The 15,139-nt window shown below is 45.8% G+C and overlaps 2 protein-coding genes across 2 annotated transcripts; one reads left to right on the forward strand and one right to left on the reverse strand.

The window, feature by feature from the left end:
* Positions 1-721: 721 nt before the first annotated feature.
* On the forward strand, positions 722-4,094 carry LOC119315811 (elongation factor 1-gamma 2-like). The gene is made up of 8 exons (XM_037590283.1): positions 722-871; positions 1,097-1,201; positions 2,343-2,492; positions 2,563-2,623; positions 2,715-2,767; positions 2,846-2,947; positions 3,030-3,546; positions 3,620-4,094. Exons 1-8 carry the CDS (start codon positions 722-724, stop codon positions 3,997-3,999), a joined length of 1,518 nt encoding a protein of 505 aa, XP_037446180.1. The 3' UTR covers positions 4,000-4,094.
* A 777-nt stretch (positions 4,095-4,871) lies between these two features.
* LOC119316666 (probable serine/threonine-protein kinase SIS8) lies at positions 4,872-11,483 on the reverse strand. Its single transcript, XM_037591029.1, has 12 exons — positions 10,268-11,483; positions 9,745-9,848; positions 8,788-9,647; positions 8,286-8,326; positions 7,739-7,807; positions 7,544-7,644; positions 7,387-7,465; positions 7,204-7,302; positions 6,096-6,164; positions 5,846-5,895; positions 5,583-5,759; positions 4,872-5,471 (listed from the first exon to the last, which is right to left on the reverse strand). The coding sequence occupies exons 1-12, from the start codon at positions 11,132-11,134 to the stop codon at positions 5,387-5,389; spliced, it is 2,601 nt and encodes an 866-aa protein (XP_037446926.1). The 5' UTR covers positions 11,135-11,483; the 3' UTR covers positions 4,872-5,386.
* Positions 11,484-15,139: the final 3,656 nt, after the last annotated feature.

A 15,139-nucleotide genomic window follows, 5' to 3' on the forward strand; every position in this document is an offset into this window, starting at 1 on the left:
ACTGGCGGGGGCGGCGCGGTGGACGGCGGCTGTACGGGCATAGACAGGAGATCGAGGAAGGAAGGGGGCGTCAGGGGAGGAAGAGATCCAACAGAGTTGCTAAACCGCTCCACCTCGCCCCTGGTAGCGGGCCATCCTATCCGCGGGTCGGCTGCGTTCCGTTGGATCCAGATCCAGCGATCTGGATCGGCGCAAGCTGCCACGACCTGACGGCTAGGTCAACTGCCATCTGGGCCGTATGGGCCATCTGGGATGCAGGTCTCTCCGAGGGCGCGTCTGAAGGGAATCCCAGGCCCCCGCAGGCCGGCCCACTCTGTAGGTCAGCGTCGGCCCACGAAGCAGAGCCGCCCACGCGGGGCCAGACCAGGCGCTCCTCCCCCTTGTAGGGGTCGCAGCCGCCGTCCATGGCAGCGGCGAGCTCCGGGAACCCCGGCGTACCACCTCGTCGCGGGACCCCTCCCAATGGCGCCCTAGGCCAGGCGACCGCCGCGCGAACCCGGCGGACGGCGCCGCCATAGTTCCGGCGGCCGAGCCCAACACTGCCTGCAGCCTAAATGCACGAGGCAGAGATGGCGCCGCTGGAGAAGCCGGAGAAGCAACACCCGAGGCTGCGGAGCCCCGTTGCCGGGCCGAGCGCGCCACCGCAAGAAACTCCCCGAGGACTGGTGGAGCCAGGGAGATAGGGAGCTCCACCCGGCCGTCCGCCTCGTTGGCACCAGCCATGTCCGCCCAGGAGACGGCGGAACGGGCGATGCACAGGGTCGGGGCCGGCCGCGGTCCAGCGACACCACGACCGGGCGGGACGGTCGCACCAGCGGCAGCCATCGCGCAGGCGGCGAGCGCTGATCCTTGGCGGCGCAGAACAGGCGAGGCAAATTCAAAATCGCCTCCGCTCCCGCACCGTTGAGCAGTCAACCCTCGACGCTCCTTGCATCTTTGTTCTTAAAAATAAAAATCATCCTAAACGTGTTAGCCTAGGAAAAAAGGAGAACCAACTTGTGGTTGGATGGTTATTAGAAGGACAATGGCCCCAGTCCACCAGGGTTCAAGTTCTAGACTTGACGCTGGTGCTCGCATTTTTCTGTATTTATTTCAGGCCTTCTGCCAAATGTGCGTTCAGTGGGAGAAGATCGTCGACGACGAAAGCATCTGTGACGACTTCATCAATCTCAAGATGATGTGTCAGCTCAGCTTCTCGGAGGTGCTCGTAGGGGTAGGATATGTGTGTGTGCGTCATAGGGATAGGGATGGATGCATGTGCGTATGTATGAGTGTCTGTGTTTATACTGTGTTAAAAGAACCAGACCAAGAAGAAATCTTAGACCCTAGACGCCTACTCCGGTTTAAGAAAAATAAATAACCGTCGGCAAAAAGAAAAAAGAAACAAAGAACCGGCCTCAATTTCTTTGCTGAAAACCCATTCTCAAGTGCAAGCCCTACCGTAACGCCTGGCCTTCTGTCCCGGCGAGCCCAACGTAAGAGCCACGAAACAAACGATCGTGCTCGTGGCGGCAAACTTGGGAGTAGGCGTGGCCGCCACAGTTTCGGTTCCTACAAGTAGCGTGCTGATGGGCCACGAAGCCCACCTCGCCTCCCGCTGCCGCCTCCTCCTCCACTGGGACCTTTTGCCTTGGTCTCTCCTTCTGTGCAGCTCCCGCGATCTCTGCGGGCGCCAACCGTAAGGATCCTCTGTTTCTTCTTCAAGAAAATACTTGAATGCTTTGGTTCGTCGATCTTACTGTTCGTTTCCCTCTTCGATTGCCACCGTGCAGACCTGAGATCGAGCGAGGCTAGCGGCGAGCCGTGTCAACATGGCACTGGTGAGTGTTTCTTCATTCGACTCTGTTCGTTCCATGTTCTTAGTTTAGGCTTTTCTTGCGCCATTGGATTACGGAGAGAGTAGTTAATCCAGTGGTTGCTGTGTGGTTTGAACTTGATTTGGCGATCGTGTTCGTTTCCCGTCATAATTGTCATGATCTCGGGCTCGGCACTAGATTATTCGTTCGTTGGGGTTATCATACTTGCCATGAACTGATGTATAGAGCCTGTCTGCTCCTGCTGCATTGGCTAACGATGTATTCCTTGCCATCGTTCTGTTCCCTTCAAGAGGGGATCAATCGGGGTCGGCTTGCCCAACCATAGCTAATTCAGTGATCTCGTTAGTTTGCCTAAACTATTCTGTTTATTTTGGTTGATTCATCAACCCCTTTTCTGTTGGTAACATTGCATCCCGTTGTCATAGTTCTCATATTCTCATTAAATCATAGTATCATTACCACCCTTTCTCATAGTTCTAATATTCTCACTTTTTGTATCGGCTACATAATTTTGTATTTGCGTAGGTGCTGCATGCTGGCAGTGGAAACAAGAATGTGTTTAAGGCACTCATTGCCGCTGAATACAGCGGCGTCAATGTTGAGTTGGTGAAGGGTTTTCAGATGGGCGTCTCCAACCATACTCCAGACTTTCTCAAGATGAATCATATCGGAAAGGTATGCACCAAATCTTCTTCAGAAGATTGATGCAATGATACAAATCTAATAATGGCTGCTTCTTTTGCAGGTTTCTGTTCTTGAGACTACTGACGGTCCTGTTTTTAAGAGCAATGCTATCGCACGATATGGTAAAATAGCAACCAAATGATGCTTCTTTAATATTTCATGGACACTTATTTTGATTCAGTGATTAACTCTGTCTCCCTCATCTTCCTAAAGTTGCTCGCATGAAGGCTGACAACCCACTTTACGGATCTTCACTCATGGAATACGTGAGTGTTGTTTGATATTCATTCCATACATTTACTTATCAATTGTACTTGTTCTTAAGAGTTTTTTGTTCTGTTCAGTCGCACATTGAGCAATGGATTGACTTCTCTACCACGGAGGTTGATGCTAACATTGGAAAATGGCTGTACCCACGTCTAGGATTCTACCCATATGTTGCAGTGGTAAGTGTGGCTATGAGGTGATCATGTACAATATGTTCTTTACATTGAAAAATGTGGGTCTAATCTTCTTTTGCCCCAACAGATAGAGGACACATTTATTACTGCCTTGAAGAGAGCATTGGGTGCCCTTGACACACACCTTGCTTCAAACACATATCTTGTTGGGCATTCCGTGACTCTTGCTGATATTGTGATGGCATGCAACCTTTACCATGGCTTCACTCGGATCATGACCAAGAGTTTCACATCCGAGTTCCCTCACGTGGAAAGGTACTTCTGGACCATGGTTAACCAGCCAAACATGAAGAAGGTCATGGGGGATGTGAAGCAGGCAGAGTCTGTCCCACCAGTTCAAAACAAGGCTGCGGCACCAAAGGAGCAAAAGCCCAAGGATGCCAAGAAGGAAACAAAGAAGAAGGAAGCCAAGAAGGAGGCCCAGAAGCTAGAGCCAGTTGAAAAAGCAGAGGAGGAAGAAGCGGCACCAAAACCAAAGCCAAAGAATGCTCTTGATTTGCTTCCTCCAAGCAAAATGATCCTTGATGAATGGAAGAAGCTGTACTCCAACACCAAGACCAACTTCCGGGAGGTTGCCATAAAAGGTCAGTTCCATTCTAAAATCCGGTAAAAAAATTGCAACCACATCAAGTTACTCATCTTCTCTCTGTGCTGCAGGCTTCTGGGATATGTATGACCCGGAGGGCTACTCCCTGTGGTTCTGCGACTTCAAGTACAACGAGGAGAACACCGTGTCCTTCGTGACCATGAATAAGGTGGGCGGATTCCTGCAGCGGATGGACCTGTGCCGCAAGTACGCCTTCTGGAAAATGCTTGTGATAGGCTCCGAGCCACCCTTCAAGGTCAAGGGGCTTTGGCTCTTCCCTGGCCCTGAGATCCCCCAGTTTGTCATGGACGAGGTGTACGACATGGCCCTCTATGACTGGGCAAAGGTTGATCTCTCTGATGCGGCGCAGAAGGAGCGTGTCAGCGCCATGATCGAGGACCTTGAGCCGTTTGAGGGCAAGGCGCTGCTGGATGCGAAATGCTTCAAGTGATCTATTCTCTTTGCGCCGTGGGGCTGAGGAGATGAGCTGTTTAGGTTTTGGTCATTGTTAGTTAAAAGTTATGGATAATAGTAGTTGATACTATCTGGTTGTACTAGTTAATTTTTTGCGCTATTAAAAGAATTCTGGTCAGATTTTAGTTAAAAGAAACTGGAGAAGTTTGTGTCTGTCTAGTCTATGATAATTGATTACACTGCTGTGGACATGGGATTCTTTTTTGAGGAAGTGGATATGGGATTTGGTTTGTTGTTTGCTCTGGTGGTGAATGCTTGGAGCTGCTATGTGGTTTATTCAGGTGTATCTGGAGTCCGAGTTATGTGTAGTTCCTGCTTAGCTTTTTGTTCTGATGGCTTGAAAAATTGCTTTTAATCTAAAATAACGAAGTGCAGGACATCCAGATTTAAAATTGATACTCCCTTCGTTCCTAAATATTTGTCTTTTTAGATATTTCAACAAATGACTACATACTCTACATACGAAGCAAAATGAGTGAATCTACGCTTTAAAATATGCCTACATGCATCCATATGTTTTTTTAGATATTTCAACAAGTGACTACACACTCTACATACGAAGCAAAATGAGTGAATCTACGCTTTAAAATATGCCTACATGCATCCATATGTTGTGTTCATTTGAAATGTCTAGAAAGACAAATATTTGGGAACGGAGGGAGTATTAAACAACTGGACGCCCAGGAAAACATGACAACTCCATAAAAAAGAATTGTCGCCCCTGATTGGAAAAATAATGAGTATTGACTATTTCATCACATCAATACATCATTACACCAAAAGAAGGCATGGTAATATGAATCTCCATTTTCAAAATGTGATAAAAGAGGATGCATTTTATCGAAGCGATAACTGAAAGTATTAATATGTATTCATAGAGATTGAGATGCCAAGTAACATCTGCATACATGATATACAAGACTGCATGTGCTAAATATAAGCCTGCATTTTTCGCGGACATAAAAAACTTTTGGTTCCCTTTTTTTCCTTTCCATTTTCTGTTTTAAACCAACAAAAATCAAGATCCTATCTTTGTAGTGAATTCTGATTCTCAGAATCACCCCCACCCTGCTCCAAATACAGAACTGAACAATTATTTACCATGGCACAGAGCACTTCGTGTTGCGCCACATTTTCTTCACTTGGAACTAACACGCTACGCTTTCTTCAGCACCACCTTCGCGCTGCTGCAGACAATTTTCACACAAGGATATGCAGAACCTTTGTCCATACGCATCCATACAGCAGAGATCTTGAATACATCTCCACGGGCTTCAACATGAAAAACTTGGTCCATGTAGTAGCATAAATACTTATATTTTTCTTCTTTTTTGCGTTTATCCAGATATTTGTCTCACAAATTGTCAGAGGCTTTCTGTAGCAAGTAGCCGCTGTAATTTCTTTAGCGGTGACAAGAGCTGGGAGAACGATGGTCGTTTGCTTGGATCGCTGCACCAAAGATCGATGAGGTGACTGACAGTGAGGCAAGTAGCAGCAAAAGGAGAAAATAAAAGTAGAGAAAAGCGGCATATATTATTTCAAAACGATCTGTTATCTTACTTGTCCCAACATGAAGATATTATGCTAGCAACCAGTGGATCAACCTCTTTGGGAATGTCTAGTCGTTTGTTCTGGAACCCAACTGCTCCGACAACTTGCATTGGATTCAGCCCGCTCCAAGGTACACGCAACGTTGCTAATTCCCATAGGATTACTCCAAAACTGTAGACATCACACCTGATGCCAGCATTCAATTTTCTATCAGCACAAAAGCATGGGAGGAACAGGAGAAGAGCAACATGACTTCGGAAAACTGAACTCACATCTCATTAGCTGGCTCATTACGCAGGACCTCTGGTGCCATCCACTCTGGCTGTAGGCCAACAGGAAAAATAGTCACGATAAGTTATTTACAGCAGATACACACCAGCTGAACAAGGAAAATGTGGGAGGCAATATGCCATTTGTTGGACCGAACCAATGAATCAGTAAATGATTCTAGATGAACAGAGTATTGCACAAGAGCCAAACATAACAAAACAAAAGCATAAGTAAAAAGATCAAGGATATTACTGTTCCAGCTGTCGACTTGGAGGAAAGAAAAGTGTGATGCTTCAACCTTGACATCCCAAAATCTGACACCTGCATGGTAAAATACATATGTACTCTGTAAATAAAAGAAAGGATAGGATAGGCATTAATTCCTGCAATAAAACTGTTATTCCTCTGCAGTTGTTCAGTATTGCACTGTTAAGTTTCAGTTAGACCAACTTCACACTTGACTATACAACCAACAATTTGCGCATTTAATAATAGTACAAAGGTACATAAAAGATGACCAGTGCATCTCTTTCTCCAAGCTCACAAACCCTACATATTTTAGGTGCTACATCCCTCTCACATTGTTTCATAAGTACTTATCAAACAGCAGCCTAGCAAGAATATTCTTGCCTATATTTCAGACTAAACTCTGATCTTAGCCTCCACTCCGTCTGCACCTTCTCATTATATTTATGCTCATTTAATGCAAGTGCAGCATCCCATTTTGACTCCTAGCTAAGAATACCCAAATATTCCTTGAACAACAAACAAGCCTGTATATTAAATACTCCTGAGAATGTGTACTATCACCTTTTGATATACCACTCTTATCATTTTTAATATACTTCATTAGTTAACTATAAGATATCCCAATCTAGTAGCATAAACAATATCACTGGGCCCCTTCAATTTTGGAATATACCATTGATGTACATAAAAGCAGAATAAGCGCAAACTATGTAAAACATTTATACTCAAATTAAAATTTCCATAGAACTCAATTGGCAGTATATCTAGTAATTACAAATGGAGTTTATTTAAAATCATATATAAGTATAACAGACGTGTATATATTGTACATGAGGAGTTTACATACTCACAGGAGTACGGAACCATTTCCTATTAAATATATAAACAAGGACATGCAATCCAGAGATCTATGTAAAAACAAGTATGGAAAATTAAGATGGGTGCATATTTTTTCTAAAGCAACATCATACCACCTTTAGACAACCCTTGATTCATCAGTGGGCAGCTAACGGTACAAATGTTTATTAAAGGTGAAAGTAGACTTACAAATTACAACAAAACTAGCATGCCCGTTCATTAACTGAAAGATGATTGTGAAGAAGAGAATCACCTTAACAACCCAATTTTTGTCCACTAAAAGATTTGGTGATTTCAAATCACGGTGTACAATAGTAGGATGGCTAGTGTGCAAGTAATTCATTCCTTTTGCCTGAAAGAATGAAATAAATATCAACTGACTGACAAAACAAGCCACGACAGATGACAGCAAATAAAGCAACTAGCCAAAGCATACCACATCAAATGCCATCTTCAACCTTCGTGTTTCATCAACTTTGCTATTTGGCCGATGCAATAGGCGATATAGGCTCCCTCTGGCAAAATAAAGTACATCATTTTTGCTATAACTTGGAAGGCATTTTTTTTGTTTAAAAAGAGGGAGCTGCAGAAACCTTGGAAGGTATTCGGTTAATATAGAGAGATTTGGAGGTTGCGTCACATATCCCAAGAAAAGAACTACATTGGGGTGTCTTAGCCTTGACATGATTCGCACCTAAAAGATAAGGAACTAATACACAGTTAGTTGACGCACAAGTTCGATAATAGCTGACACTTCAACTGTAAGGGAGACGCAAAAGTGAACTTACTTCACATTTGAATTGCTCCAGTGCAACACCTGACAAATCCTGGTCAAGGAATTTCTTTACAGCAACCTCCTGGGATAAATGAGGACAATACATTACGATAGCAGGAATCAAAAAACAAATTAGAAATTGAGTTCCACTATAAGTCTTCCTCTTCTGACTAGGTGAATTTCTAAAATTGGATCTGACTTTTCCAGTTGGTTAACTTTTAAGGCTCATTCCAATCTTGTTAATTGGTTAGCTTTTAGTAACAGCATGCATATAATAGCACTGCTAGAGAAAACTAGTTTTCACTTGAGACAACTAGTTTTAACTTCATGTAACCATGACCCACCATAAATAACACGGTTTCAAATACGCATTAAACTGAATATGAAGTGCATAGAGACAACTGATCTGCACAAGAAATATCACTTCATCGGCATTAACAACCCACCACCTTTTATTGCCTTGCAATATGAATTATATGTGATATAGTGCATAATATGTCAAAACTGAAAATTCCTAGCAAAATATGGATATGCAAGTTCACTATGAATATGTAACTTACCGTGCCATTCCAATCTGCATGATAAACTTCCCCATATGAACCTGCGGAGGAAAATGTAAGTTCATTGAATGGAGAATATATTACAAAAGGAGAGGATCAACACAACTGATTGCAGAAGTGCAACGCGAAAATTGGCTAAGAAGATAATACTTCAATAGAACTGCATAACAAGATCCAGCTAATTCATCATTACTCCACATGTTACTTAAAAAGTGCATATTTGTCTTTACCTATCAAAGTCTCAAAGATCAAATTTTCAACAAATAAAAAATTTCAGAGTTGAAACATCAGAGCCTGACATTCCAATATTTCTTTTTAACTTCATAGAGTTTTACCAGCAGCAAAAAACATAACACATTCAGTTTTGCCACACATATGTTCCTGTGAACTAATTTTCATTTAAGAAACTTAATGCTGCATGTTTCCTTAACTTCCTTCTAAACCTAAACTAACCATTTACTGCCTTATTAGAAGGACAAGGATAGGAAATTTACAAGCATACCTAGACCAATGCGCTCTCCTATATGAAGATCTTCCCATGATATTTCATCTTCAGCAACATCATCCATAACAGAGCTGATTGTTTTCGTACTAGAACAGCTCAACTTGCCCAAATTCACACTGCTACTTCCTGACATGTTTGCCAAAGATTGTTCAGCAACCCTTTCACCCTCAATTGAAATAGTACCCAAACTTCTGATAGTTGCTTCTGTATTTTCTACAGGGTATTGTACATCTTCACAAGGTGGCAAGGGAATCTTTGGTAAAGAATCTTCAGCTACAGAACGTTCTGGTGTATTTTGACCTGTTTGAGCAACTAGCAACCATCCAGGAGTTTCTTTAACTTCAGGATTAGAGTTTTTGCCCATCTCTGTTGTATTGCCAGAATTATGACTATTTTGACATGATAACAAACCAGATGGTAGCAAAGCACCACCCTCCAGGAGCAAGTCATGCAAATTTTGTGCAAACTGTGGGTCCACTACTCCAGGAACTAAATACTTGGAAGTGTCATTCACTTTCTTCTGCTGAGAAATACCGCCTTCAATGTTGAACTCGTCAAATTCGCCTTCGTCGGAGATAATGCGTTGTTTAAGTGGTTTCTCTGTGTGACATGTATCTTCCAAATGTGGAGTCGGAAGTTCTAGGACAGAATTACGATCAGATGAACTTCCACCCATGTCATTTTTACTCTCATATACACCGCTAACCTGCTCAAGAGCTATGCATAGTTCTGCAACACTCTCTTCAATGGCGTCACTGCTCAGTTGACTATTGTTGGAGTCCTGAAATTGACTGACAGAAATCTCTGAAGGTATTAAGGTGCCTGGAGCTCCCATCAAGTCAACAATATATTCAGCACTGCAAAAGCCCCATAAGATTGTTTTTGTACGTCAATAAATTAAATATCCTAAGATCAAATACGAAAAGATAGTTAGCAATAATAAAAGGAACATACCTGTCAAAGTCGATTTTAACAAAGTTAATAGCGCCTTCATCTGTTCCAGTATAACATATTCCTTTGACAAGCTTGCATGGCAGATTAACTCGGTCAGCTAGTACCTGAAACCATTTTGTTGAGTTGTTTTCTTTGCTCAGGGGATCCACTGCAGAAGGCAATAAAAAAACAAATGCAATAATCTTACAGCATCTACTACATGTATGGTGCAGCAAATCCATGATCCACAAATGCATCCCTTTTATCAACTATGCATCTGGTGCAGCAAATTCATGAATCAACAACGCACAGCAAACTAGGATAACTACTTTATTCAACTACCATAACTTCTTCACTAGTTATCTTGGTTGTTAGGCAACTAATCTTCAAAAGTAAATACTCTGAACAGCAGTTACACAATATAAACTATGCAATGTGACGGAAATTATTAGCATCCATCCATGCCACATTTGCTACAGTCGATATAATGTAACGTGGTAGGTTATTGGTCACATGAACACAGGACATTTGCAGAGGTACTAACCTTAAAAAGCAGAGATCTGTGGCGCGAGAGCCCAATTCCAAGTGAACCAAGAGGAAGGGCAATACTGTTTAGCCCAGCACAGAGCTGGCGGCTCTTTGTGGACCATTCCCTGTTCATCGCATCAGCATCCTCCACTACACCACCCATGGCATCAACTACTAGGCTAGCTATCTTCTGTACAAGCTCAGCTGACGCAATTCCACCGCGTTCTGCCCTACTTTGTGCAGCAATCTCCATTGCTCTCCCCTCAAGGCGCTTCAACATGGGATCACGCTCCCGGTTCACCAAAATGACGACATAAGCAACATCTCGCCCTACGGGAATCGCCCTGAGGCTGCTCAAGGATGGGAATTTGACCCGGAAGCCCGGATCCATGGGTGCGCCACAGACGTCGTAGAAGCCATCCGAGAGCTTCTCATCGTAGTTGACCACGTTGTGGTTCCAGTAGCGGGCGGAGAGGGCCTCCATGGTGGTCCGGTCCCCGGGCGCGGCGGCCGGGCCACCCAGGCTGATGCGCTCGGCGGCGCGCATCTGAACGGAGTCCGGATCGACGAGCCCCGCGGGATCCGACGCCGAGATCGCGAGGGCGAGCCGCACGTGGTACTCCTCCTCCAGGCGCGTCATGGTCGTCTCCGCCCCCATCCCCGTCGGCTCCTCGGGGGCCGCGGCCGCCGGGGCAGGCAGCGGAGGGTCGGCAACCGCGGCGGCCACGACCGGCGGCGGCAGAGGCGAGTGGGCGGAGCGCCGTTGCCGCGGGCGGTGGTGGTCGGGGGACGGGGTCGCCGCAGTGGCCCCGCCGGCGCTGGCGGTGCCAGCGCCGGCGCTGGAGAGGTGGAGCTTGCGGAGGAGGTGCTTCATGCGTGACATGGGCGGCGGCAGCGAGGGGGCATCCGGCGCGGCGAGGGTTTCGAGGACCTTCTTCTTCCTCCTCGATCCAATCCAATCCAACACGGCTAGCTAGCTAGCTAGCTAATCCGACGGGCGGAGGTATTAAAAATCTGCTGCTATTCTAGAATAGATCCATCCAATTGCGGGGTACTATTCCTCCCCCGAAATATTCTATCGCGTCCAGTTGCCCTGGGCGATATATTCGTTGCTTCGCCTCGCCTTCGCCTCCGCCTCCTCGCGGTGAAGCCTCGAAGACGGCAGCAGTAAAGTACTATCTTCCCCTCTCCTTTTTTTTCTTCCTACTGGCGTGGCGTGGTGGTCGGGTGGGGTGAGGGTAGCGATAAAATGCTACTGAAATGGTAACGTGCGGTCTCCCGTTTCAGGGCACAGCTACGGAAGGGGAAGGAAGGTGAGGATGACGGGGAGCGCGGGTGACGTGAAGGGGTTTCGATCGTGCGGCCGTGATCTGCTCCGCTGGCGTGGAGTGTAGCGTGGGAGTGTTCTCCGAGCGATAAAAAGCACAGCAATTTGAGAAACGAAAATGTTAGAGCATCTTCACCCGTTCGGCCCTCAGGTGTCTGAAATATCGTCGTCTGCGAACATGCTGACGATATTTTAGGCGTGGGGGCCGTCGGATTCCCAATCGCGCCGCCCCAAGCCGAACTCAGATGTCGTCCGTTTGAAAAGTAAACTCGATCAAAATGAGCCAAACACGACAAAATTCGGCCAAATTTGACACATATGATGCAATTTCATTGATTTCTGTACATAAAAATTTTAAAACATAATTAAAAACTATTACGCCGTCTTTCGCCGCCCCTCCTATAGGCCGAAGAAAGCGCCGAAGGCATTGTAGTCGTCAACTTCGTCAGTGGCCTCCTTCACGCCGTCGCCGTCCTTGCTGCACCCCTCGCCTGCGTCGCCTTGGCGGACGGGTTTGGTTAGTGGCGGAGATGCGTCGTCATCACGGTCCTCGAGGATGATGACGCCGCCCACGTCGCGGATGCGGCGCCGGGCGGCGATCTCCTCGAGGGCGCGACGTTGGCGTTCCGTCTCCAGTTTGACGTAGTCCTCGCACGCCCACTTGAGCGCGGCCTCGTCAGCGACGGCGGCCAAGTCGTCGTGCTCGCTCTTCACGGCGACCAGCCCCGGCCCCGTCTTTGGCTTGACGAGGCGGGAGGAAGAGGAGCCACGGCTGCCCTAGTTGATGACAAGGGCCCCGCCGCGGGTGCCCGCCCTAGCGGCGTCTCCAAGGGCTCGGCCTTGACGCTGGCGAGCGCCGGCGATCCGGACGAGTGGGAGTGGGAGGATAAGGAGGACCCACCCGCCATGCTCCGCGGTAGCAAAATGCCGACTCCGCTCCGGCGGGGGACAGGCACCGGGGCCGCCGGGTACTAGAGTGGCGACTGGTTGCCTCCCTCGAGGTGCTCGAGGACGAAGTGCAGCGTCCGCCCGGAGACGCCCCACCACAGGCGGCGGTCGTCGGCGTTGTGGCGCCCCCTCACCGGCGCGTTGTTGATGGGGGCGGGTGTAGGATCGAAAGTATGTCTAGAGGGAGGGTGATTAAACTACTTGATCAAATAAAAATCTATCATTTTTCCAATTTTAAGTCTTGACAGATTTTAGCAACTCAGCACAAGTCAAGCAATCAACATACACATGCAATTCTAAGAGTATAGCAGCGGAATGTAAAACATTGCACATGAAGGTAAAGGAAGGAGTTTGGAGGGAGCAAACGCAATGTAGACACGAAGATTTTTGGCGTGGTTCCGATAGGTGGTGCTATCGTACATCCATGTTGATGGAGACTTCAACCCAAGAAGGGTAACGGTTGTGTGAGTCCACAGAGGGTTCCACTCACATAGGGTCCATAAAGAAGCAACCTTGTCATCCCACCACGGCCATCGCCCACGAAAGACTTGCCTCACTAGGGTAGATATTCATGAAGTAGGCAATCTCTTTGTCGGTACAAACTTCTTGGTTCAATTCCACAATCTTGTCGGAGGCTCCCAAGTGACACCTAATCAAACTAGGAGACACCACTCTCCAAAAGGTAATGGATGATGTGTTGATGATGAACTCCTTGCTCTTGTGCTTCAAATGATAGTCTCCCCAACACTCAATTCTCTCTCACGGATTTGGATTTGGTGAAAAGATGATTTGAGTGAAAAGCAACTTGGGGAAGGCTAGAGATCAAGATTCTTATGGTTGGAATGGAATATTTTGGTCTCAATACATGAGTAGGTGGTTCTCTCTCAGAAAATGTATGCTGGAAGTGTAGGCACGTTCTGATGGCTTTCTCCATAAATGGAGGATGGGTGGAGGGGTATATATAGCCTCCACACAAAATCTAACCATTACACATAATTTACCAAACTCGATGAGACCGAATCATGAAACTCGGTCAGACCGATTTAGTTTAAAATGTCAACGTTAGGATTTTCGGTGGGACCAACATGTCAACTCGATGGGTCCGATTTCATTAGGGCCAGGGCATAACGTAATATCGCTGAGACCGGTCACATAAACTCGGTAGGACCGATTTTTGTAATAGGCAAATAGAGAATTGGTCAGGCAAACTTGGTGGGACCGAATCACTCATTTCGGTGAGACCGAAACATTATGAAAGGGAAACGGAGAGTTTGCATTGTGAACTCGGTGGGACCGATCGCTCATCTCGATTGGACCGAAACGTTACGAAGGGAAACAGAGAGTCTGCAATCTCATCTCGGTGAGACCGAGATCCCTATCGGTGAGACCGAAGTGACTAGGGTTTTTGGCAGTGGCTATGTCAAGTGAACTCGGTGGCGCCGGATAGATAATTTCGGTGGGGCCGAGTTTGACTTTTGGTTTGGGACATATGTGGATATGAGAAAGTGGTAGAAGGCTTTTGGAGCATATCACTAAGCATTTTGAGCAATCAAACCATTAAGCAACACATTATCCCCTTTTACTAGTATTGGAATTTCCTATGGACTCAATGTGATCTTGGATCAATAAAATGAAAATGCAGAGTCTTGAGCTTGAGCCAATATGTCCTTAGCATTTTGAGGGGTCCACATTCCTAATCCATGTCATGCCAATCATTGAACTTTCTGAAATGATCATCTTGAAATAGCATTAGTTCAATGAGCTATATGTTGTTAGGAATTACCAAAACCACGCAGGGATAGTTGTATTTTCAATCTTCCCTTTTTTGGTAATTGATGACAACATATAGATCAAAGCTTCGAGAAATGATAATAAGATTAAAATACATTGTCGCTTTGAGAAGTATGTGATAAGCAAGAGCTCCCCCTAAATTTGTGCATTACTTAAAATTTGCTTTTGAATGCAAATGCACAATCGATTAGGATCAAGGATTACTCTTCCATATCACTTACATCTTGGTGGAGCAGTCAAAACGATAGAAAGTAAAAACATGCACTCATCACCAAGTAAAGTGAATGATCATACAAGAGATATAAAAGATAACATCATTCAAGCACAAGCATTAATGCATGATATGGTCAAACACGGCATCATATAAGTATCTCACACACATAGACATAAAGTATTAAGAAAGCACACAAAAGTAACAATCAAATAGCAAGAGAGACAAAAGAAGCAAAAAACACACACTCTCTTGAAGCCTATGATCTATACATTTCTCCCCCTTTGGCAACAAGTTACCAAAAAGTTTGAAAATGCATAGTACTATGCGTCTCTCTAGGCCTGATCTTCGGGAGATGGTGTTGAGAGGACTCCAAGGACGAATGCATCTGTTGAAGTGGTTGGAGCTGGTGGAGTTGCAACTGGAGGTGGCACATGTTGTGGCTGCAAGTGCTAATGTAGTTGCTCTTGTGTCAGCCATGGGTACTGCAGCAGACCTCTGACCTCTTGGCACTCTCTGAGAAGGCATCTGTGGTAGCCTGCCCTTTCCTCTCCTCAGCTTCTTCCTAGAGCTGCTCAACTTCTGTCTACATCTCTGTCACCTTAAGATCA

This window comes from Triticum dicoccoides, chromosome 6A (assembly GCF_002162155.2).
Source record: "Triticum dicoccoides isolate Atlit2015 ecotype Zavitan chromosome 6A, WEW_v2.0, whole genome shotgun sequence".
NCBI classification, from domain to species: Eukaryota; Viridiplantae; Streptophyta; class Magnoliopsida; order Poales; family Poaceae; genus Triticum; species Triticum dicoccoides.

What these genes read in the sequence shown, in the direction of transcription:
- LOC119316666 (XM_037591029.1), bottom strand. Translation starts at nt 11,134, where the DNA reads ATGTCACGCATGAAGCACCTCCTCCGCAAGCTCCACCTCTCCAGCGCC. An exon ending in ACAGATCTCTGCTTTTTAAG is followed by an intron (nt 9,849 to 10,267) that starts GTTAGTACCTCT and finishes AAATGGTTTCAG; the next exon opens with GTACTAGCTGACCGAGTTAA. An exon ending in TGGAGCAATTCAAATGTGAA is followed by an intron (nt 7,645 to 7,738) that starts GTAAGTTCACTT and finishes CTTATCTTTTAG; the next exon opens with GTGCGAATCATGTCAAGGCT.
- LOC119315811 (XM_037590283.1), top strand. Translation starts at nt 722, where the DNA reads ATGTCCGCCCAGGAGACGGCGGAACGGGCGATGCACAGGGTCGGGGCC. An exon ending in CAATGCTATCGCACGATATG is followed by an intron (nt 2,624 to 2,714) that starts GTAAAATAGCAA and finishes ATCTTCCTAAAG; the next exon opens with TTGCTCGCATGAAGGCTGAC. An exon ending in CCGGGAGGTTGCCATAAAAG is followed by an intron (nt 3,547 to 3,619) that starts GTCAGTTCCATT and finishes TCTGTGCTGCAG; the next exon opens with GCTTCTGGGATATGTATGAC.